Genomic DNA, 24,585 nt, shown 5'->3' with positions numbered 1-24,585 from the left:
TGTAAAAAGTATACGCCGCTAGCAGAGCTTTCTTTTTGTTACCTTTTATTGTGGTATGAACAGTAGAGTGATCCTGAAATGTAAAGGAAACAAATTTTTACCAAAAAATTTCTACCACCTTTTCATTTTTTACATTAGCTGTTTAAATGTAAGGAGTAAAACTTTACACAGATTGGTTGATGTATTGAATTATTCAAGTTTTCACTGAAGATACAATGCTAAACCACATACCTGTTTCTTCTGAAGCCTCATGCAACCTTACAAATCTCGCAAGGGACTGCCCTGGTAAACAGTGTTAAGCAACGTTGCAACAACATCATATTTTGCATTTGATTCTTTTTTCTTTCAGCCGCACTGACTTCGTCAACGATCTGAAGTTGTTTTACTTGAACGTTCAATATTTGCTTTTACTCAACGGCACAGGCGTTTTCCACTCCAAGGTCAATGTAATAAAATATTATTGAAATCTCATTGCAGATTCCCTTTTCATGCAATTCTATCAAACCAAACAAAAGCAACTTTTTGACATCGTTTCAACGTCGCTAAACGTTAAAAAAACACATAAACTTTTGTCGGTTGGGCAATTACCACATCAGATTAGGTCCAAAAACATACATAAATGTGCAGCAAGATTTTTTCAAGTTTTCTTTTAAGTCTGATCCCAGCTCGTAAATCCAATGAATTAAGAAACAAAAGGATGTCTCGTTTTGTTTGTGATTGCATCGTGTCGGTTCCCAATCAAAGAGAAATCCTTTGTTTTCAGGACGCTAAGTCGCTCATTCGTTGAGTGAGATTTGAAAACGAGGGTTTTGTTTGTGTCTCGTTTTGTGCTAGTGTCGAGTTGGGATTGTTTCTTTGCTAACAATAACGTAATGTTATCTATGGAACAGACTTCATTGACGATTAAAACTCAGGCTTGGCAACCATCAAGTCCACAGCGGTGTATTCGATATATCACTTACAACGGATATACGTTTGAAGTAGAGTGATGGTACTAGTCAAGTCACCGGCGTGTGCAATGTGCAGGTATACCACAAGACAGAAGACCTCTTTTCAGCGTAGTAGTCTTGACAATCAGTGGAGCCGAGAGTTTATGAACCTAACTAGATATCACAGTACCAAGTATAACCTTATAAGCCTTTGCGCAGTTTTTTTTTAGGCGTGACCACACCATTCGTTGAAACAGTTCAAAGAAAGTGTTAACACTGAAGGCTTGTTTTAAAGTAAGATGAGATTGTATATTGAGATTTCGCTTAGTCTCTGTGGCAATCTCAAATTCATGTATCCATTTATGGCCCGACCTTGTTTGTGTAGCTTCATCTTTTATATCTCGATTGTCTGTAGTAACCGCTTTACCGGCTGACTACCTTGCCTTCAGTTTGGCACTATAGCCAGGTTATGTGTATGTTTACGAAAATCCGGGCCACAGCCACTGTCTTCCGAATAGTGATAGAAAGAAGCCTTTCCACCCTTGAACTGGCGAAGAAGCTTCTGACAACGAAGAAACCGGTCACAGCGTGTGAAGAATCATTGTAATCGTCGCTGCGCTGCAACTGGCAAGCAGATCGGCATGTTCTAGAACAGCTGTGGTCACCTCCTTTGCGGCCGGCAACAAAGAGCATTCAGTTTCGCTGAATATGAAACAAAATAAGTGGCAAGGTTTTCGTATTTTTGTAGTAAAATACAGAATAGTATCGAGATGAAATATTAACATTTTTATGATTCATTTATTGCAAGCGTTCAGCGTTGTTGGTTAATGCGACCGAAGTGTGACATGCAAAAAGTCTGTGCTGAAGACTACTATAAATAACCTACACAAGAGTAAGCACACATTTTTTTCTACTACTTTTTCTACCAATGAAGATAATTCATTTTGATTCTCCAACTTCTTGTGCCATGCTTGTTCCACTGTTCCAGACTTAGCCCTCTTGGCTCTTGTATATCTTCAATTCATTAAGCAAGTTTAACTGTTCTGAAAATTTCTTTAGTTGTAGAAACAAAAGGTTTTACAGTAATGCTTTCCAAAAAGCTCAAAAGTTATATTCCTTGTAGACTTTTCATTTTTCCGCAAAATGCTCTTAAATTTGTTTTTATCTGTTAAAAAAAATCTTCAACTTGGTTTGAAAGGGCTAGTTGGAGCATTTAGTCACATTTACGCATACACTTCAGGCCACAAGTTTCCCCCTCACAGCCTGCAGACAATTCTTGCATCGCAAAACACAACGACAAGTTGTGATGAAACGACGCCATGTCAACCAGTTTCGTCACAAGAAAAGCTTTCCTGTTTGGCTGTTTCATATCGTAACACGTGTTTCAATTTTGTGACACTTTCGTTCAACGTGATGTGTGAAACGATCGTTCATAAACTTTTTATATCAGCACTTGTGAAAGGCAAAGAAATGGTAAAAATAATCTTTGGTTCATTTTTGGTACTTTTGTGTGGAATCACAGTAAGGTAGGTCTACTCTTTGCAACTCGTAGCGTGCAAGTTTCATTTGCACTACTAGTCACGCCAGAGAAATATTTGGTACATTATTATCATACCAGAGAAAGGAGCTATTGTTTAACCAGTGTTGCGCAACGCCGGTCTTGCATCGCGCGCTTTATGTCCTTTTCTACGTCATAAAGTCATGTGTCGCCTTCTGCCTGTATTTTATTGTGACGTAGTGTGTGACGTAACAGTGAAATCACAATGACGTTTTTGGAGGTGGCAATATTGAATTTCAGTTCTTTGTTTCATTGTTCGCTGTTGGTTCTACAGCTTTTCTAATACAGGCAACACAACAGTGCAGGTTACATTTCGAAATTACCAGCAGTGAAAGAATTTTCAAGCGTTTGAAGGCTAATAGTTTTATAGCATGAGTTTATTGGTCATAGAGCATGAGCATGTTGTCTGCTTTGAAGCGCTAAGAGCAACCCATATCTGTGATGGATACAGCGGCAGCGCTATATAAAAACATATCATTCATGAGCAATTGAGTATTTTGACTATTAGCAAGCTAAGCGTTCACATTTGATCTCCAGTGCATTCATGTAGCGTTTCTGCGCCTGCGTTAATAAGGCGAACCCCTTGGCAGACTTTAGGCCTAGCCTACGAAGCAATAGCAGTCTTTCACTGTAAATTACTGCTGAAATAAGGCGGAAATTGCCTAAAAAATGAAAGCAATATTGCGATAATGTCCAAGGTGATTTGGCGAATGTACTGTATTTGTTACCATGTAAACAAATTGTAAAAATGTAGATGGTCGCGAATCACCCCTATACCCTGATGTCTTGGTGACAATTATCTGAGTTGCTGTCCACAGTTTCGGAAGCTCTGTGAAAACGTAAGATTTGCTCTGCGTGAAAATCAGCAGTATGAACTATCATTGATCTTGGCGGTTTATTAATAAGTTCACTGTTTTGTTGTGCTTGTCTGTGTTGTTAAATTTTTCTTCCCCGATAACTTAGTTGGTTTAGTTTAGTGCCTGGTTTTGTGCTCAAAGAAACCGGAAGATCAAGTGGCGTGAGTTCGGCTCTCGAAGTGTGCGCTTGAGCAACACATTTCAAAGATTGTTCTCCATTCAAAGGCACCGATTGGATGCAATAATTCATGACAAATATCCCTTCAACATTTCTGCTTGGCAGAGTAAAAATATGACATTGATATGATTTAGTGCTGAGATGATTTCGTCGTCACTCGTCAGAGTCTCACGATAATGCAGACCCTTTTAAGGGAAACGCTTTCTTGTCATTGTTACATAACATAATACGTCATAAAGTCATGTGTCGCCTTTTGCGTGTGTTTTATTGTGACGTAGTGTGTGACATAACAGTGAAATCACAATGACGTTCATGGAGGTGGTGATATTGAATTTCAGTCCTTTGTTTCATTGTTCGCTATTGGTTCTACAGCTTTTCTAATACAGACAACAGTACAGATTACATTTCGAAATTACCAGCAGTGAAAGAATTTTCATTTTTCAAGCGTTAAAGACTAATAGTTTTATAGCATGAGTTTATTGGTCATAAAGCATGAGCATGAGACGTTTATACTTTGAAGCCCTAAGAGCAACCCATATCCGCGATGGATACAGCGGCAGCGCTATATAAAAACATATCATTCATGAGCAATTTGAGTATTTTCACTATTAGCAAGCTAAGCGTTCACATTTGATCTCCAGTGCATTCGTGTAGCGTTTCTGCGCCTGCGTTAATAAGGCAAGCCTCTTGGCAGACTTTAGGCCTAGCCTATGAAGCAATAGCAGTCTTTCACCTGAAAATGAAATTACTGCTCAAATAAGACGGAAATTGACAAAATAAATGAAAGCAATATTGCGATAATATCCAAGGTGATTTGGCGGAACAATTTAGTAAGATAATTGTAGACTTCTGAAACTTGTTGAAAAAGAGTGTATTGCGACTGTATTTGTAACCATGTAAACTAATTGTGAAAACGTAGATGTTCGCAATTCATCCCTGGACCCCGATGTCTTGGTGACAATTATCTGAGTTGCAATCCACAGTTTCGGAAGCTCTGTGAAAACGTAAGATTTGCTCTGCGTGAAAATCAACAGTATGAACTATTATTATTGATCTTGGCGGTTTATTAATAAGTTCACTGTTTTGTTGTGCTTGTCTGTGTTGTTAAATTTTTCTTCCCCGATAGCTCAGTTGGTTTAGTTTAGTGCCTGGTTTTGTGCTCAAAGAAACCGGAAGATCAAGTGGCGTGAGTTCGGCTCTCAAAGTGTGCGCTTGAGCAAGACATTTCAAAGATTGTTCTCCATTCAAAGGCACCGATTGGATGCAATAATTCATGACAAAAATCCCTTCAACATTTCTGCTTGGCAGAGTAAAAATAATGGAATTGACATGATTTAGTGCTGAAATGATTTCGTCGTCAGAGTCTCACGATAATGCAGACCCTTTCAAGGGAAATGCTTTCTTGTCATTGTTACATAACAGATGCTGCACTTTCGAAGGTTTCTTTTTCGTTGGTGACACGAGCATTCGTTTTGCTACTCCTATGCGAAGGTCATTTTGAAAAACACTATTGATAAGTCGTATTTTTACATTGATTTTACGTCTGCTTGCCAGTTAGAAGAAAAAGCATTTGATCGTTCTGTTGTTGGATTGCTTTGCTTCAATACGTCACCGGGCAATAGTTTTTAGTTTGTAGCTTTGATCACAATGAGTTTGTTTTTTGGGTTAAACTTCCACAAAATTAGTTAGTTACTGGAACAAGTGTTTCAAAAAAAAAAAAAATGTAAATGAGAATTATTAGTTGAAATCACGATCTGTAATATTTGTCATTGCCATGTCAATTGATGTTGTTTCTGTTTTATAGTCAAGTCAAGTAAATTTATTTTGTTTCAACAACGCCAAAAATTAACAAACAAGCAGTGTAAATGTAATTGTCAAAACAATACATTGTGCATTTACTGTAGGTTAGATTATGGCCTTGGTTACATTATAAAAGCCTTGAATGATCCATACGCTATTGTATCGCTTTTTCTGCATCATCCGATGGTCGTAATTAATTACTGCTGCTGGTGGCGAGATCGCGAATGCCCTGCGGTTTCTGCCAGCTTTTCATTTCGCGCGAACTGTCTTGACAAATCATCTTATCCACGTGGTTGGCTGAACACGTGCAGATGGTGCGAGCGGCGTTGGTTGCATGAAATACATGATTTTCTGTTGGTTTGCATTGGTACCACCCAGCGATACGCAGTGACGTCTTTTTTACATTTGAATTGGCATTCACACATCTGTGGTTGCTCTTTCCAGCACCCAAATTAGTAATTTTTACGTTGATTCCGCGTGTGCATTTTCAGACGTTGAACCAACGTAAAAAACTGATTTGCTGGCTGGGTAAATCAGTTTCTCAATGAATCGTTTCTAACTTTCTAGCGCTAGTTGTAACGTTCATCAGATGAATATGAAAGTAAAAGCAACGACAAACTGGTTGATTTATTGCTTCGCTGACGTTCACCTGTTGTAATCATGCGACGTTGACGCTGACGCTTTAATATTTTTTACGCTTTGACGTCGGCAGACGTTAGAACGATATCGAAAACGGAAACCTGCTTTCTGGATTATGTGGAGAGTTTGAAGCCTTTTTTCTACCACTCTTCTGTTCGCAGTTCGCTTGCCAGTGACTGAATAGGAAGGCGACAGACGTTTTGAAAACAAACATAGTTTAGTTGACTGTCCACGTGGCTAGTGGTAGTGTGGAACGATTGCTGTGTATGAGCTTTTCAAGTGTGATTGGAGGTTTTACGTTAGGTGGTAGTTGTGTACGTTCTTACAATGATTTATGAAACTTCACCTTTGCAGACCATTTAGCACATCTTGTTGAAAGGTATTATACACAGTAGAAACAATAATCTGACATAACTCAGCAACAATACAACATTTCACAGTGTAATACAAAAATAAAAGAAAGCGAACGTTTTCATCTATACATATTGTTCTTTTTAGGAAGTGGCTATTTTTACCCACTTGTTGCCATGGTTACAATCAAGTGTTGCCAGAGTTAGGGTTAAAGTTATGAAGGGTTAAGGTAAGGGTTAGAGTTAACAATAAGGTTAGGGTTTTGATATTTGCCCAGGACTAAAAAAAATTCCAAGTTTTTGTTTTCAACAGCTTTAAACTTTTCTCAAATTAGGGCAGAATTCCTTATCTGGCAATCCTATTGAGGCTATATTTGGTATATATCCAGTATTTCAAAATAACAACTCCGGCAACGGCAACTCTGATCAGAGACTTCGGCGCTTCTGTATTTTTTCTCTCAATCTTTTTAAGGGAAAATCTTAAAATGTTTGCAGCAACTTCGATCAGCGACTTCGGCTCTGTTGTATTTTTTTTCTTGATCTTTTTGGGTGACGAAATCGGGGGACAAGGCAAGCTAACGAACAAGTTGTGATAATTGTGCCAAATAAGTGTCATATCACTGTTAGGGTATGTCAGAGGTCAGAAATTCAGTTACTGGCCTTCTCTGCTCAAAGGATATTTTTGTATTGTCAAGATCAATAATTAGATTTTGATATTTGGCCTATAATGCTTGTAGACCTTTTCAAGCTTATTAGAAATTAGTTTTTGTATCAGCTGGGAATTTCATTTTAAAATACTTTATGCAATGTACCTGCTTTTCTAGCCACATATATAATTTGAAACAGCTTTAAAATTTGCTGCAATGTAGTATTTAATGTTGATATTTAAGTCATACCTTACTATATCATGTCACAAATATTTGACCTCAGTCAGTCGTTGAACCAAGATGGACCAAACAATAACTCATCATGGGTATGTGATGTACTATGATATGAATATTGTCTTTAATCTTGAAAGTCAATGTATTTTGTTTGAGGCATATTGTGCATCAAGTATGATGAATTTATTATACCTTTCTGGCATGTTGGGAAATGTGCTGGTTGCAGAGCAACGTGAAGGTGAAGTTGCTTAGTTTCATGTTTATTTTGTCAATTTTTTTTTGCCACCAGCATCAAGGAATGACAACTAAGGTTATATTTTCATTTTTGTTTAACAAAATTTGTTTATATATATCTTGAAAAAAAAACGTGTTCACTAATCACAAGATCGATAACGATAATACTTGGTTTATTTACGTTTTTGGCACAAAAAGATAAAATTCTATAGAATTTAAAAAACTAAATTAATTTTCTAATTATATAGTATCATATAGTAATTATTCGTATATAAAAAAGCTAGGCTAATAAATATCCTAAAACTAAGATATTATTGCATGGTTTGCATTGCTAGCATATATTGATATGACTTGTGAAAGATAAGCATCATTTATACGAAAACCATAGGTTAAGGGTCAAATTTATTTTGATAACAACATGCTTAAATGTGCATTGTACTTGCCTTTTTTCTGGAAGGTATGCCAAACCAATGCTGCTCTGATGGCTCATTGTTTTCATTTTCTTAGTTCTCCTTATAATCATCGTTTGCACTGCAGAGTTAACCAGTAACTTGAGAAGACAACATAAATAATCATGGGCATTGGGCATAGACTGTGTCCTGGTTTATGCACCGTGTTGTACATCCTTACTTAGGATCTGGGGTGTCCAACCCGTGGCCCGCGGGAAGGTTTTGAGTGGCCTGTGGTATTTTTCAAATTACTTGTATTGTCAAGTTAATCGTCTACGTAAATTTATGGCAAACTTACATTCCGAGAAATCGGAATGGCCTGTTTCGGAGAATCTGATTCAGAGAGTCCGATTCGGATAAATCCCGATTCGGAGACAGCCTTTTTCGGAGAAAGTATTATTTGTATATGTGATAACTTTTGCTTATTTTGAGGTGTTGTGTATGGAACAATGCAATTGCATGTCTTGCATGCTTGGAAAGATGCTGGAGGTTTTTGTGCTCAGTGCTCACGCATAGCAATGTTCAAAATATATTTATTTTGTAATTTACCTTGTGTTGTTTTCAATACAGTATTCCCCGCTTGTTAAAACCATGGTAAATAGGCCCACCCAGTTAAGCCCAATTTGGTCCGGTCCGGAATTACTGAATGTGTATGAGTGTCAGAGAATTGTCCTTTGGTCAATAGGCCAGGCCCACCTGTTTTATAAGCCCAAAGTCGTCCGGTTTTGAAGCGGGACTAGCCTACTATTAATGTAGTTATAAAGTAAAATATATATTTGAAAAACAAAAATGTCGAGCAAAGAACCTATGTGTCACTTGCATTTTATTTTTTGGTTTAAACCTGAAACTTTCCAAGGTAACTTAATATGTACAATTGTACATGGTTTGTAGTTTTTTTTTACTACTCGTTTTACAGGTATTCATGTTTAGTTTTTACATTTCAGCTTGATGCTGGTTTGTTGGACGTTGATGAAATTATGTCTTCATTGAATGCGTCCCAAGACTATCTTGACATCAATGATTTGCTGGATGTTGGAAATGCAAGTGACGTCATTCAGACTCCTGCATCATGTTCATCATGCATTGATTATGCAGACGATGTAGCTTGGTGCAGGGAGCACTTGGAGTTGCGAAACAGATTGTGTCAGTCCCAAATTGAATTTGAAGTAAGGCATTGTCTTTTTAAGCAGGCTACATCTGGACTTTATTTTCAAGTACCGGTAACAAACAAATTTCCACTTTCTTGTTTGTTGTTTAACTTTTTTCACATACTATTGTTTTATTACAGTAGCAGCAAAGCTGCATTGCAATCATATTTGTGCAATAGGGATTTTTGCTCATGGGTATACTGAACTACATCCGCATTTGGCTAATTTTCAACACTAGAATTGGCTGAATTGTTAACATTTTTTCTCTGGTTTACAAAGTTTTTTTTTTATTAAAATTCAAGCTAGTAGCAAGGATAAAAAAGTTATCAAATTGACAATTGACCTTTTTAATGTTGCCGGAAAAGCGGAGCTTCAAACAAGAATGGGAGTAGGATGATTATTTTAGAGGATTTTTTACAAAACTCCCATGCTTAATAGCGCTGAAAGAGTGACAGTGGTGCTAACAAGGTGTCACATATGCCAAAATAGAAATAAATTGAGGTCTGGTACAAACATTTGATGAATCATAATGATTTGATCCTGTGACATTTCTAAGATTATAGCCCCACACCCCAGTAAGGACCTGCTCACACTTCTTACTTGTGCATGCATAGCCTAGTTAGAGGTCCTAACCTACTATCGCTGTGAGGATATATGTTTAACACTTTGGTATAAAACCGAGCCATGTGTAGAACACATATGACAAGAAAGAAGGTCGGTTTTCTTGTTTTTCTGTCCATAGTCTAATGTTTATCTGTCTGCCATCAACTTGCATACCATATCTATTTTATTCCGCAGCTCACCAAGGTTATCGTTTCAGATGCCGTTTAAGTTCAAGGATAGCTTACATTTTTTATGAGACCAAATTTTTGCTTTAAAATTACAAGTACTGTAGTATGCTGCCATGTTAGGTTAGTCTAAAAATAGGTCAACAAATGTCCAAGCCTGCAGGATAAATCAATGAATGTTCTCGCACACTCGCTCGAACAATGCGTTCGCATTGTCTTTATGCAACGCCAGTTATGTGAATAAAATGTACCTCCGATTAGAATGCGCATTAACATAGTCGTCGTATTTAGTATCTGTTTGGTAAGCAGGAAAAATAACACCTTGAAAGTTATGCGACAGCATAATCTACAATCAATCCACATGTCCGATTGTCCATAACAATCCATAATCCACCCATGCACGTTACGCTTTGTTATGATATTTTCGCACTATTACATGCGGTTTACAATCGAGAGCAACTTGCTAATAAAAATGATGCGCAATGACGTAAATACAGAAGGACAAACCTACAACATATGCAAACGTTTCTGCTTTGATCAATGATCAGACGCTGCATCCCAGCTAGCTTCAACCATGAAGTGGTATTCAATTTTCAACAACACTCTTACAGAACAAGATTCCAAAGGCTGTTCACATAACGATTTTTGTAACTCCTGTGAACTTCAGCTATGCATTTTGAGTTATGAAGCTACTGTACTCTTGTTCGTTGTTGGTACAGTGAAAAGTTATTCTGGGATAAAGATAGCTCCATACTAAACAAGCAATTAATGTGTTCTTATGCTTTCGAATATTTACAGAACAAACAGCTTGCTGAAGAAAACGAAGCTGGACTTATGGAAGCACTTCAGTCCATGGAAGATCAATTTGAATGTGGAGTTCTACTAGATATGTTTCCAAGCAACTATAACTTTCAGCAGGGAGCTGACTCTCTATCTTTCATGGATACCACATTGCCTGTCACTGTGGATGTGGGGCAATCGGTTGAAACTGAAGATATGTCTTCACCGTCCACTCTTCTGGCTGATGAAGTTTCAAACGGATCCTTAGACTCCTCCTCGCTTCCGCCCGAAGATGCAAACAGGAATTTGGAAAACGAATCTATGGTACATATCGTATAGATTTTTTTTCTTTTTGAAACTTCAATGGGTTTGCAATCTTGGGTGTGACGTTGTATTAATTGCCATAAATTTTTTACAAGTAAATATCGTGAAATTATTGGAGATTGATTTTGTCCCGACTGCTTTCGAGAGGGATGGGTAATTTACGAACTAGATTTCCGAAAGTTCACGAAGTTTCCCGAGCGCACCTCTAAACGTTCTGCGATCGTAGGCTTTAGGTGGGCACAGTATAGTATTGACATAAACGCAAGAGTGTTGTGATTCCCGACCTTTCCGTCGCGGAGCCAACCTATTGCAGTTGCCCGATTTGCATGCACTTGGCTTTGCACACATCGTGTAGTAGTTTTGTGAGCTGCAGTAATAGTTTGATGACCTAAAAGTCTGTAGCTGCAGTTTATCATGCTCTTTTTTGCTCATTTGCAGTTAAAACAGCTTTTGCTCAATCCTCATCAAAACTATCCAAAGGAAATTGATTCTGGCAGCAATGGTATCGATCACAGTTCTTCCGAACCAGTGTTGCCAAAGGTACGCTCTTCATCATGTATCTTTGTTTGTACAATAAAACCAGTAAATAAAATTTCGATTGATTTTAAAGGCTTCAAGTTGTTCGGGTAATCTAATTGAAGAGAAAAAACTGAGTAGGAAAATGAAGAAAAAGAAGAAAGTTGCAAAAAAGCCTTTCACGGAATTATTGAAACATCTCGAAAGCCCGGGTAGCGAGAAACCCAAAGGTTGGTTATTTTAACGCCTTTATCTTTTTTCGCAGCACTTTAAATGAAGTAATAAAAGACATTTAAAGATTTTCATGTATGCGTCAAGCAATGCCTTTTCAGGTGCATCTTCTCTATTGAAAGTACTTTAGATGTAAATAAATTTTCGTTCCATCTGGAAATTCATTTCATTTGGACAGAATCTTTTTGCATCTGCGATTACGGCTTCTATTTTTTGCTTTTTAAATTGGTTCTGGGACATACGTAATGTAAGCAATTGTATTACGGACGACTTTCTGGAAACGTTGTCAACTTTATCGACTTGCGAGTTTAAGTTTCAAAGTGCTCTTCTTTGCTACTGTAGTACATTTAAAATCAATACAGTTGTGCAAAGGTGGCAACTGCACTCACTGAAACTTAGTTTCGGTTTCAGGACAAGCAAAACCGACTACAAAGCTTGTTAACGTCAACCGATACATGCGACAGTATTGCTCCGCGCCACCCAGCAGGGTGGCTTCTCCTGTGTCTGATGCCGGAAATGTCAAGGCAAAGAGAGACCTCGTAGCGAAACCTGCATCTATTCAAACGAGCATTTCTTCTAAGAACATCAAAGCACCACTCGTAGCTACCTCGACTGGAAAGTATGCACTAGGCAGTCCCGTGTTATTTTTTCTTTGTTTTCTAAGTACAATTGCTTTCGCTTCAGCTAGTTCAGTGGTTCCCAACCTTTTTTATCCTGTGCACCCTTTTAGTCGATATTCAAATCTAATTCCCCCCCTACAAATTTAGTTTGCTAAAATATCGTTTACATTAATATTTTAATGTAATTGTTAGAACAGAAATTAAACTCCCACTAGTTATAAGCTCTTTAGCCTATGATATTCCTCTTTGTACTAAAATAGTTAATCATGAACTTTGCTGATAAATATTTTATTCAAAGAATATATTCAAAATATAAGAGTCATGATGCATTTAACAGTCAGTGTGAAGCTTGTGACTGCTTCTGTCTCGATAACTCATGAATGCGTGGAAGAGTATTGGAAAGAGCACAGCGAATATCATTCTCCACGTTCAATCTGTTTCTTTGTTTTGTTTTAACTTGCAAAAGAGTTGAAAAACCTGATTCACACAGATAAGTGGAGACAAACGGAAGGATAGTTCGAATAGCTCTCTCTGCCACTTTGGGTCTTTGGGATAGGAATTACACATCAGTGGCCAAAATTCAGTGATTGATTTTTTCCTGAATAAGTCTCTTGCGCAAGAATCCGTTTTGAGTTCTAAAAATTCATCCTGCAATTTATCGGGAACTCTTTCCACCAACAAAGTGAATGGATTTCGTATTAAATCAAAGCTCATCGTCATTAATTTCAGGAAAATATCGAATGAATTCTGATTCTAATGCTGTCAGATGTTGCAAAATCAATTCTTTTTCCAACTCTGGAAGAGCTTGTTCTTTGCCATCAACAACCAGAACTGATGATAATTCTTCAAACATTGCAACATTGTTCTTTCTAACTTTTCTCTTCCAATTATCAAGCTTGCTGGTGAAAGCTTCCAAAGCATTTTTTAAATAGTATTATATTGGTGTTTTTCCCTTGCATCTTCAGATTTAGTTTATTCAATTAATCAAACATATCAACCAAATAAGCAAGACATCTTATCGATCTATTATCATTCAGTGATGAAACAAATTCCACTTTCTTTTGAAGCTCAAAGAATAATTTAAGCTCGTCTCTGAGCTCAAACACTCGCTTGGTAACATTTCCTCTTGAAAGCCATCGAGTATTTGTATGAAAAAGAAGTACGTGATGGTCTGCATCCATGTCAGTGCACAGTTCCTTAAATAATCGAGAGTTAAGGGCTCCTCCTTTAACGAAGTTGACCATTTTAATTGTTTGATCAAGTACTTCACGTAATAGAGCAGGAAGCGTTTTAGAAGCCAGCGCATGACGATGAATCATACAGTGAATACCTTTTACATTTGGACTTTGGCTCTTAACATGAGCTTGAAATCCAGATTTAGCTCCTAACATAGCTGGGGCTCCATCTGTGCAACACCCACATACGTTTTTCCACAAAAGATCTTCGGATTTAAAGAAAGAAGAAACTTTTTCAAAGATGTCAACAGCTTTCGTTGTTGTTTTAAGACAGGAACAAAAAAGAAGCTCCTCTTTGAATGCGTTTGAATGGACATACTTTACGAATACCATTAACTGGCAACACGATGTCACATCAGTAGATTCATCCAGTTGAATCGAAAATAAGCCACATGCAGCAGACTTAATCTCCTGCATAACTTGATCTTTTATATCTGAAGCCATGTCTTTTATCCTTCTCTGAACTGTATTATTTGATAAGGAAACGGCAGCAACTTTTTTCTTATCTTCATTTCCAAGCATAAGTTCAACTATTTTTAAAGCACAAGGTTTTATCAAATCTTCACCAATTGTATGTGGCTTTTTATGCTTCGCTATTTCCAAAGCAACATAGTAAGAAGCTTCTACTGAATTTGTATTTGTTTCATAATATGTCCCACTTGAATCTAGTCTCATCTTTTTCAAAGCACAAGCGTGACGCTCAAAAAAGCTTCTACTTTTATCCTTATATTGTGAGTGAACATTTTGTAAATGCTGTTTTAACTTAGTTGGTTTCAAAGAATCATTTGACAGAACTTTATTGCATATCACACATTGAGGTCTCTCTTCTCCATTTTTATTGATGCATGTAAATCCATATTCAATATATGAATTGTTTGTTTTCTTTTTTTGACACTCATGTTAAGTAAGACTTAGGGTAAAATTACTTTTCAACGCTGCTGAATAAAATTTTGCTTAGCCTACTTACTAAGAAAAATTTAGAAACACAATTTAGAAAATACAACATTGATTATTCCTGAACACAAACTTTTATCTGAAGCAAGCATGTAGGCTACAATTACTTCTACTGGCCAAGGTAGCGAAACCCAGCTACAAGCAGCGAATAAATACGCAAAGTTACCTCAACTAGTAAATGCTGCGATCAAATCAAAATTATAGCCTACAGATATATTGAAAGATTTGGCATAGCATTAAAGTAGTACAGTATACAACATTATACCTTTGTGATCACTGGCACAAAACTTTGAAGACATAATGGAGGCTTCACACTTAACAATCCCTAGTTTTAGTAGCCTAAATGAAGTTTAAACTGCTTTTTGACAAGTCAATTACCAGTGATCTAGCACTAATTTAATGGTCATATCACCGTTGACTTGCTGACACAAACTTTGGTCTATTCACCATCAGTTGAGTTTTGTACAAATAAGACTAACTAAAATATAAATATTTCGTGAGCTGTGTTACATCGTCGTATTACTGACACGGTTACTGAACGATGCCTTATATGCAACTGGTATGGCAATTGGCGGCCCTGCTTTGACTAAACTCTGCAATTTGCCTTGTCCTGTCTGTCTGCAACTGCAACACGAAGGCACGTGCCTCTGTGTTGCCAGATGGGGAAAATCTTGAAGGAAGGCATCAGCTTTTCATCATTCAGCATTGTCAGATCCTGGCATAACGCTGGGGCGGCGAATATTCAGTATGTTACACAGATACAGTGAGGAACGTGAGAATATTTATTAACAGTGTGTACAAACATTAAAATGTAGGTGATATTAAGATTACAGGACAAAGCTAAAATACCCAGCTTGCGAGGAATTCGTAAGCGCGCAATCCAAATTCAATCTTTTCATTGCGGTACCTATTGATACTCTCAACTGTTAAGTGAGAGATATGAAATCACAAAGTTTTAGTGTGTGAAAACATATTAATTTAAAAAGTGATTTGAACACGCTCTAAAGCTCTAGTCTAGGCCAACTTACTAGGCTTAAATAGCTTTACAATCGTAAAGCCAAATTCCCCCCTACAAATTACAAAATTCCCCCCTAGTGGGGAATTCCTGAGCTAGTTGATTATACGAGTGCTTTTGGTCTTAACGAAGCCACTTGGTGAGAAAATTAATGCGTGGTTGATTGCAGCCATTTTTTTTTCTTGTGATCGCAATTGGTTTTGTCTTTGATAGTAAAATACTCAATGGCAATCAATGAGGGATTTTTTGCTTGTAATTAACCACTTTTTTTCGTGGCAGAAAATCCCAAGTTACAAAAGTCTATCCAATTGTGAGTTCGTCAACAATACTGAAGTCCAAAACAAACAAAGAATCCGAAAGAGGTAGAGCAATCGTGCAGTTGTGATCTAAACATGCAATTTCTTTACAACCAATGCCTTGATTTGATAGTTGATGCCTTGATATATTTTTCAGTGATAGTCGCTCCCGACGCTGACAGCTTGCTGGACATGTTTGAAGTTGAACGCTCCCAAGGTTGGAATCTCAACTCAGGTCAGTGTAGTAAGTTGCCATTTCGCAAGACGACGTTGAAACGACGCAACGTGACCCACTTTTTGCAAGCTGATTTGAGCCTTGATTGCGTCGTTTAATGAATTGCAGCGACATTTTAAGCTTGTCAGAAAGGTGATTATTTTGTTTGGGAAAAATATAGATCGATTTATTTCAACGTAACTCTTCAGATGGTGCTGTATTGACGCAACTGACGAAGCATCTATGACGTAGCATTGATGCAACTAACGTAGCATCTATGTGTTTTTGCAGAAGCCGACGGAAAAACTTTCGGTCATTCCGCAGATAAAAGAAGGGGAGCTGTGCTGATCGACCCATTGCCGAAAAAGCGTTTGCGTGCAAACGAAGAGACGAAGAAACCGAACGTCGTGACGCGGGTGGGCATTGAAAGCAAGCAATGCACCGATCGGCCATCTGCTGAACACGACTATTGCCAGCACAACACCGACAAATCTACAACTGGTCATCAGGACGTGCTTTCAGCAGCCATCCAAGCGAGTGGGCTAGCAAGCACGCAATCGTCTGATTACAAGTTTGAAGTGCCTACTTCAAAGCCGCCGTGCAACAACAAGGTTTTAAAATGGGAGGAATACCTTCAAAGGGTTCGGCTGGGCACAAGAAGTGCACCCAACAGCCCGACAACGTCACCTAAGATCGTACGGGGTTCAGCACGCCCTGTGAACAATTTCATGGTGACTACTAGCACCGGCGTCGTGAAGCAGAAACTGTCGAAACCAGTCACTCAGCTAGTTGATCCGATAGCTGCGATCAAAACTCAGACTAAAGTTCAAAATCCCATCAAGTTACAGGAGTTCCAAGAATATCTGGCCAAGTTGCAAAGCGGTCAGCAGGTCGCAAACGCCGCGATATCCAACTCGCTGACCGGATCGAACAACGCGACCGGAAAAATCCTTCAAGTCAGCCAGACCCCAATACCGGTCACTCCTGCAGCGGTCACGGTGGCCATGTCATCGTGTCGGCCTGTGGTGCAACAGTCGAGACCGATCGCTCCTTCGCAGCCGTTCATTAAGATTCACAGTGGCGGCAAAGTGCACACGGCCGCCGTGACGTCATCACAGACTAATCTGTCAGCCAACAAGCCGTTGGTCATGATACGAATTCCCACCGGAGCCAGTGCAGCCAACGTGGTTGGATTGCCGTGTGTGACCACGACGCAGAAGCCATCTGGTTCAAAAACTGTGATGTCTCCTGTCACAAGTCAAGTTCTTTCTGCAAAGAATCCTCCACTGCAACCAAAAAATGCTGACAATATCTCTTTCAGTGAATTGATAAACGATCCTAGAATATCAGTAAAGAAGACAAAACCCCTTCCGACAGCTCTGAAGTCGATTTCTCGAGAGAAATGGAGTTCTGCAAAAGCGGTTCCCAAGCAGGTGGCGTCCACTAAAGCGAAAGCTAGTGGCAATCCTGAGGGGAAGAAAACGTCAGATTCCTCACCGACATTCAAGTTAATTACTTCAAGCAATGCTGGCGTCGAAACAAAATCGCTCATATTGAGCGGAGTGACCGGCCAGTTGAAGGAAATCCTCACTTTGCTTGCGCGTCAGCAACAACAGGTAATACGCTCTCAATTCTACTTCTGTTTTTATAAAAATTCTCCAAATCGCTAATAATTGATTCACCATGTTGCTGGTTATGAGATTAAAAATAAATCAATAAAGTTTTTCACCAGTAAACTAACTGTGTGTTTGTGAATTTGTAGCACAAATCATGCTTTTATGTGTTAACTTTTCTAAGGTTATCTTATGAGTTTAACGCCGCGCAACTGCAACAGTTTAAACGATTTAAAGCGCTTGCAATGCTTAATCAGTGCAAAACTTGGTAATTAGTTGAACATGATTATTTTAGTGCTATTCGGACCAAGCTAGCAAAATCGATCCTTTTTTATTGAACTAAGACCAATTACGTTTATGAGACCAATTTTGCTAGCTGGAGAGCGATACATTACTACACGTTGAACTAACGCTTTTCTTTCGCAAATTGGTGTCTAGATCACAGATTGCATCCGAGATCACAAATCAACCGTTTTTATATTGATTCAACATTGCATCAATGTTGAATCAATGTAAAACACGGTTGATTTGCTATCTGGAATCTTTGCCGTCTGTTCACGTTGTGACGATCTTTTGTAGGGAGAGGTTAAGGAGCAAAAAGAAACTTCAAACTTGCAGCAGCGTTTGTTAGCGACTATAACCAACATGAAGTCCAAGCAGCCGGCTTCCACAGCGCCATCGGTCGTCGACACTCGCCCCTTGATGAACACGTCAAACATTGCCATTACCAGCCGTGTTCAGCCAACTGTCAAAGGGGGCAAGAAAAGCTTAAGTGTTCCTTCCCCTCTATCGCTGATACACGAAATAAAGCAAAACATGAGCAAAAAGAACGAAATGAGCAAAGTTAGTCTTCTGTCAAAGCCTCAAGAAGCAGCTCCTGTTGCAGAGACGCCGCGAAAAGTTAGATCAAGGTCAAGATCTACAAACGTTTCCGTCACCGAGCAGCCAGCCCAAGAACAATCCGGCCCATCGTTAAATAAAATACCCGCTTCGGTTTCTCAGCCTGTCTCTTCCCCTTCCGTTCTAAGCCAACCCGTTGTTTCTGCACAGGATAATCCAACCTCTTGCAGGTTGTCTTACCCGCTACCGACGGTTTTACCGAAATTTCAAACCGACAATAAAGTGTTGACCGCCCTTCAAGATCCCTACTTGAACATCTTTGTTGACAAGCCAGTCAGTTCTAAGCAGCTGAGCAGCGCTGTCGGCTCAGCTACAGCTGTTCCTTCACGCATTCCAGTGATCATTGATCAGCAGCCAATCACCGATGTGGACAACCAAGACAAGTACGCTGACGAGTTCACACAGTTGATAGTTCGCGACACTTTGGATGAAATCTGTAATAGAGTCGCCAGGAACGAAAGTCGTCAATCAGTGCAAGTCAACCAGTTGTCACACGACTATGTTTCTTCTGTTGCTGCTGTAATGTCTTCACCAGCTTTTTCTGACGCTTCATCGTCGAGTTCAAGGTCCGAAGAATTGACTCAATGTGCAGTGATGGATCTGAGAGAAGATGTAATATCCCACAAACCGGAGGACATACCAATCCGTAGGAGCATGGCTGCTGCTGAAATGATGGCGGGAGACATCATAGAGAGTAACCAAGAAGAGGTAAGACAAATCGTTTGTTTCAATTTGAAGACTTTCTTTTTTCGTTTTTATTAGTAACTTATCATCTAACTATAACAACAATTGGCATTGGTAAATGTATTAATATTTAAATGTCACATATATGCTGCAGTTGTTTTAGTGTTTTTACAGCAGTTTTGGTTTGTATATTTTTTGCATCAATTCCAGCATGAGTGTTGGTTTAATTTCATTACTTCATGTGTTTTCATTCTTTTTGTCTCAAAATTACCAAGTTATTTTGAAACTCTTTGCATTTCCAGGTCTTAGTGTACACTTTGCAACAGCCTCAAATATCTGCCAAAGTCCAGAACAACCTCGAGGAAGCAGAGACGGCCAATAACCTTGGAAGCGACTCGCAATACTACAACAAGTTGCCCGCCTACATGTACAGTGGGAAGGTGCTCAACGAAACAGGTTTGTCTGGTTCTACATTTCCGTCGTACTTCGATGGTGCCATTCGCAGTTTACTCATTGACAATTCTCCGCAACAGCATTGTCTGTTAACTGCTTTATTGTAATTATTGAATGTATTGTTTTTTTGTATATTTGCCAGGGACTTATTGATTGGTCTGATGCAAATGAGAGATAATAATACGTTTAAACTGTATCAAGTTACCTTTACGCGACTTTTGTTTTTTCGCTTTCAACCAATAAATTTAGTGGAGATACGTCACTGAGCCACGTCACTGAATTGTTAGTTACTTTCTATTGGCTCTCAACAGACACAGGCAACAGCATGCGCGATCGAGTCTATCTGGGATGCAGTGATGTCCACTCCTCCCGAACGGGATTGAAGGAACTTAGCAACGATCCTCTGATCGGTAACGAGATTGGTGATCCCGAGCATGACATCCAGTACAACAAGCTGCCTCACTACCTCAGCAGTGGGAAGCTGGGCCCAAGGTATTTCATTTTTGCACTAGTGAAGCTTCTCTCTCCGGAGCTTCCCAATACATTTGGTAAGCTGAAAATCCACAAACGGCTCGGTGGCTTAGTGGTTAGTGCGCCCGCCTCTGAATCGGTAGGCATGGGTTCGATACCTTGTCGGGTCATACCAAAGACTTTTTAATAATGGTACTGAATCTAATTTCTGCTTGGCACTGAGTAATAGAGTGGATTCGGGTAATAATGTACTCAGTTGCGCCTCTATACGGCTGCATTGACACTGTCTGCTTTGTAAAGCGCTGTAGAGCAACGCATTCTGCGATGGATACAGCGCTATATAAAAACTAACATTATTATTATTATTATAAAATGCATTATATTCAGCCGTAGTGACATTTTTTTATTGTGACACTTTTTGAAAGGTCCCTTCAGATGTCACTGTAGGCGAATTTTACTGTATTATATATCATATTGTTAAATTTCTATTTTGTAAATAAATGCTCCCAATTTCCCCTTCATATTCCATTTTGAAATTATCTTGTGGAGTCACTAGTTATCGAAAGAAGACACTTCACCAGTTGATATTGCAGGGAGAGCGACGACCTCATACTAGGCAGTAGCGGTGAAATCGCACACGAAGTCACTATCGATGGCGACCTGCAGAAGAAGGGTTCGGGCTTTCCAAGCAAGCTCAAGTACACGCCAGACGGGAACGTGATTGACACGGACGATACTTTTTACTCGAGATTGCCTTCTTACTACAGGTGAACTGAAAACTGAGTACTAAACTAGGAGCTGATATTTCGTAACCTTTGCTTCGGCTACTGTGATAACTTAAGCTGTTTTCTTCTGATGAACCCGTTTGAACAACTTCCATTGTTTAAATTCAAGAAACCGGTTTTAAAATCACTTTTCATGCTTTCAGGATTTTTCTACTTCTTTTTTTTTTTTTTTTTTTTTTTTTTTACTCAAAATCCCGTGTATACTTTATTGCTAACGAGGTGTGATGTTCATGAAGCTATGGACGCACTCACGTAGTTGACACTGTCACTCAACCGCCGGACGAGCCCGATGACGTCGTGACGGAGGAAACGCTTGAAAGGCAACACGAAGAAAGGTCAGTTGTCTTGTTTATGATCTTTAATGTTTTTTAATCTCGATTGCAAACAAAAGATAATGTCATTACCTGCACAATGCACATGCAATCTCATAAGCATGCGGTTCTAGCCAGTATATTCGAATCCGACATCTATTGAAATTTTGTGACCCGCATTTGTCATAAGTTTACTAAGGCTAGCCAATAGCCATGGCTCCGCTTTAAGTCAGATTGCTTTCAGTTTGATCGCTAAAACTTATAGTTTTGAAAGCACAGTCTGTCAATCAAGCGTTTAATTATTACAGTAAACCTTTTAGTTTGCTTTTGATATACTATTTTGCTAGCCTATTAAGATATATTTTTGCAGAAAATCTAGAAAGGAGAGGAAAAAACGAAAGAAGAGGAAGCGAAAGAAGCATAGGAAGAGCGGAAAGCGATCGGATGCAGACAGGATTCTGTATTCCAAGCTCCCATCTTACTTGCTGTCCGGTCGTAGGCAACTTGCTCCGGAGCGAGGCGCGTCGGAACACTCCTACTCATCTTCTCGGAGCTTTTCCTCTGATTCGGAGATGGATTCCAGATCGAGATCACCATTGCAACGACGGCGATCTTACAGAAGATCGTATTCTCCAAGAAGCGACAGATCCATGAGCTCCTCCAGATCACGCTCCAGAAGTCCAAGGTTAGTGATCTACATCATTTCGTTTGTTTGTGTTACGTTTCTATTTTTAAGACTGTGGAAAATGCGGTTTTAAGAATAGCTTAATCATTAACCATCGGCGGAACAAGTGAAAGAAACTACTTCATAATCTAATCTAATTAGACGTTTTAATATCAGCAGTGAGTTACAGTTGAAAAACGATTTGTTAAACCCAGAATGTTGTAAAACTGCATTCTTTTTAATGAAGTTGTCTTTTTTTTGCCAACAGAAACTAAGATATTTAGTTTAGACAAGGGCTAGTTTTTGATATTGTCAGGCTACTGCCGGCAACATTGTTTTACAATTCGACAGGTCGTAGATTGTTCATCACGTTTTTTAGATCACTTTGATTGCAAATTTCTTTATTCCAGACGATCCTGGAGACGCGAACGAAGCAGTGGAAGATGTGGTCATGGTTCTCAGCGACATGAGAGAGACAGATACTCTTCCGAGTCCGATCACAGAACATCTCGGTAATTGTTCCTTTTATTTCTTTGTTTCGTGACTCCATTGAGAAACTTCATCTTTAGACACGAAATTGAGGTCAGCTTGCAAAGTTAAAAAACATTTCAACGTCTTTGCAACTCGCTTCTTCCAGGTCCAGATACCGGAGACGACGATCGTCTTCCCGTGAGTCTGAATGGGGTCAACGACAACGATGGGAGAAACAGAAACAGAAGCATGAAATCCAACAGACAAAGGTGAATTTTCTCACCGGCTCATGGCCTAAAACGATTGAGCATTTGTCGATTTTTCTTAATGAACAAAAGATGTTTTAAACCATACCTGACCCTCTTGATCAGAAACCCAGACAGCAAAATCCGTCATTTTTCAATCATTTGAATCCATCGTTCGTCATTTGAATCAATATAAAAATGACGGATTTTGCTGTCTGGAAATTTGCCATTATGATGCCACAAACATGCGTATCACGTCTTGACTTCCCCCACTGTGTAATTTGCTTTCTTCAGCTTACCGGTTTCGGTTGTTTTCCAGGACGAAGCCATACGTCAGCGACGCGTCATGTACGTTGGCGGGATTTCCGACGGCACGAGCAAGCAGTTCTTGCAGCAGCGATTTTGCAAGTTTGGCGAGATTGATGACGTGGCCCTGCACTTCAGGACTGGAAAGTCAGTGTGACAGCGCTGTGTGAATTATGAACACCTAGAACTACTCGAATTGCTGCTTGTATTCGAATTAGCAAACTAACCGCCGTAGACGGCAAACAACGCTATGAGACAAGAAAAAACATGATATACAAAGGGCTCTGTAAAGTTCTTTAAAAGGCCCTAAATCGATGAAAACACTCCCTGGAAAAGTGCATTAACCTCGACAGTGGCTACGTTGAAAAATAGATTTATTCGAATAAATCAATAAAGCGTTCCAAAATTCTGGGAGCGCGTTTCAAGCCTTTTCCTCGTGAAAAGTGTTTTGGTTTTGGTTCAGACCTTCCGCACTGTACAATGCACAAACTCAATCTCTTCCTCTGCAGGGACAGCTACGCGTTTGTCACGTTTCGCTTCTCTTGCGATGCGACGTCGGCCATCGATCACGGCAATGAGGGTGACGCGTCACCCACTTACGTACTGTGCTATGGAGGAAGACGACAGTTCTGTCAAGTGGACTATGCTGATCTTGGTGAGCATGTGGAGGAGGCTAGCTTTGGTTTGATAGTATCCCAGACAACAAAATCCGTCATTTTACATTGATTCAACGTCTGGAAACGTTGACAGATTTTGCTGTCTGGGATATAGACGTGGCCACGGGGGGCTTGGGGAAGCAATCGCCCCAAAACAAAAGTTTCTTTTAATGATAATGACATTACATGTTGAATGACGTTTCATAAATGTTCGTCTGCATTCATTAGACCTAGCTATATTTCTAAACAAACTCTTTTGTTTCAAATAAAAAATGCTTACCCGCCAACAGTTGTTTTTGCCCCCCTCCCCCCCAAAAAAAAGATTTCTTCCTGGCTATGTCACTGGTTTTAATGCTTGTGGTTATTCTGTGATTCTAGACGATGAGGGGGAAACAAGGTTGAAGCAAGACGAGGCTGAAGATGACTTCGACACCTTGCTCCGGCAAGCGATGCGCAGGTCTTAGCGCAAACGAAGTGAGCGAGCACAAGAGAACAGACACTCGGGTCAATCATGTATTTTTGTCAAAACCCTTTTTTGTAGTTACAGCAGAGCTGACTGGATTTTTTGCTTTTTCGATTTTACGATTTCGCATTCATTTCCACTGTTGTCGTCACTACGTAATTTACTTTCTAATTTCAACTTCGCCGATCTCACTGAGACTTTGCTCTCGATGAATCAATTTAGCCTTGCATTCACTCTGAAACCAATTGTGAATGTGCCTTGCCTTCATGTGATAACTCAAAACAAACCTGACAGCATATGTCAGCATGGATGCGTGCCAAGGCATGTTTTTGTTGTCCCGTTTTCTTTTGTTTTCGGTTATCATTTTTTTTCGTTTGTGTTGTTTCCAGGTTGTTATGCCCGAATCCTGTGTGCACTTGACGTTTTTCTTCATTGTTATTAAACTTTGCGTGTTAGTTTACCCCGGCCAGCGGATCAGTCTTTTTCCACCGATTTCCTGGCTGGGATTGAAGAGTACTTGCGGCAAATCGTGTTCATGGTGATAATAAACATCGGGTGTTTATCATA

The 24,585-nt window shown here is 39.2% G+C and overlaps 2 protein-coding genes across 2 annotated transcripts; both read left to right on the top strand.

Moving 5' to 3' along the window:
- Positions 1-7,147: 7,147 nt before the first annotated feature.
- On the top strand, positions 7,148-10,741 carry LOC145781692 (uncharacterized; the record flags this gene model as incomplete). The annotated part of the gene is made up of 3 exons (XM_082593365.1): positions 7,148-7,284; positions 8,820-9,041; positions 10,610-10,741. Coding segments are annotated over exons 1-3 (420 nt in total), but the record flags the coding sequence as incomplete, so codon positions are not given.
- A 9-nt stretch (positions 10,742-10,750) lies between these two features.
- Positions 10,751-24,585, top strand: LOC145782216 (uncharacterized). The gene is made up of 18 exons (XM_082593990.1): positions 10,751-10,915; positions 11,354-11,455; positions 11,526-11,661; positions 12,074-12,281; positions 15,766-15,848; positions 15,940-16,017; positions 16,288-17,612; positions 18,189-19,217; positions 19,496-19,649; positions 19,958-20,138; positions 20,711-20,884; positions 21,139-21,237; positions 21,584-21,898; positions 22,288-22,389; positions 22,515-22,617; positions 22,913-23,046; positions 23,409-23,554; positions 23,934-24,585. Exons 1-18 carry the CDS (start codon positions 10,751-10,753, stop codon positions 24,017-24,019), a joined length of 4,620 nt encoding a protein of 1,539 aa, XP_082450116.1. The 3' UTR covers positions 24,020-24,585.

The sequence above is a fragment of the Aplidium turbinatum genome, chromosome 13 (assembly GCF_918807975.1).
Source record: "Aplidium turbinatum chromosome 13, kaAplTurb1.1, whole genome shotgun sequence".
NCBI lineage: Eukaryota > Metazoa > Chordata > Ascidiacea > Aplousobranchia > Polyclinidae > Aplidium > Aplidium turbinatum.
The sequence above is the reverse complement of the archived record's forward strand: the minus strand, read 5'-3'. Positions and strand labels throughout refer to the sequence as shown.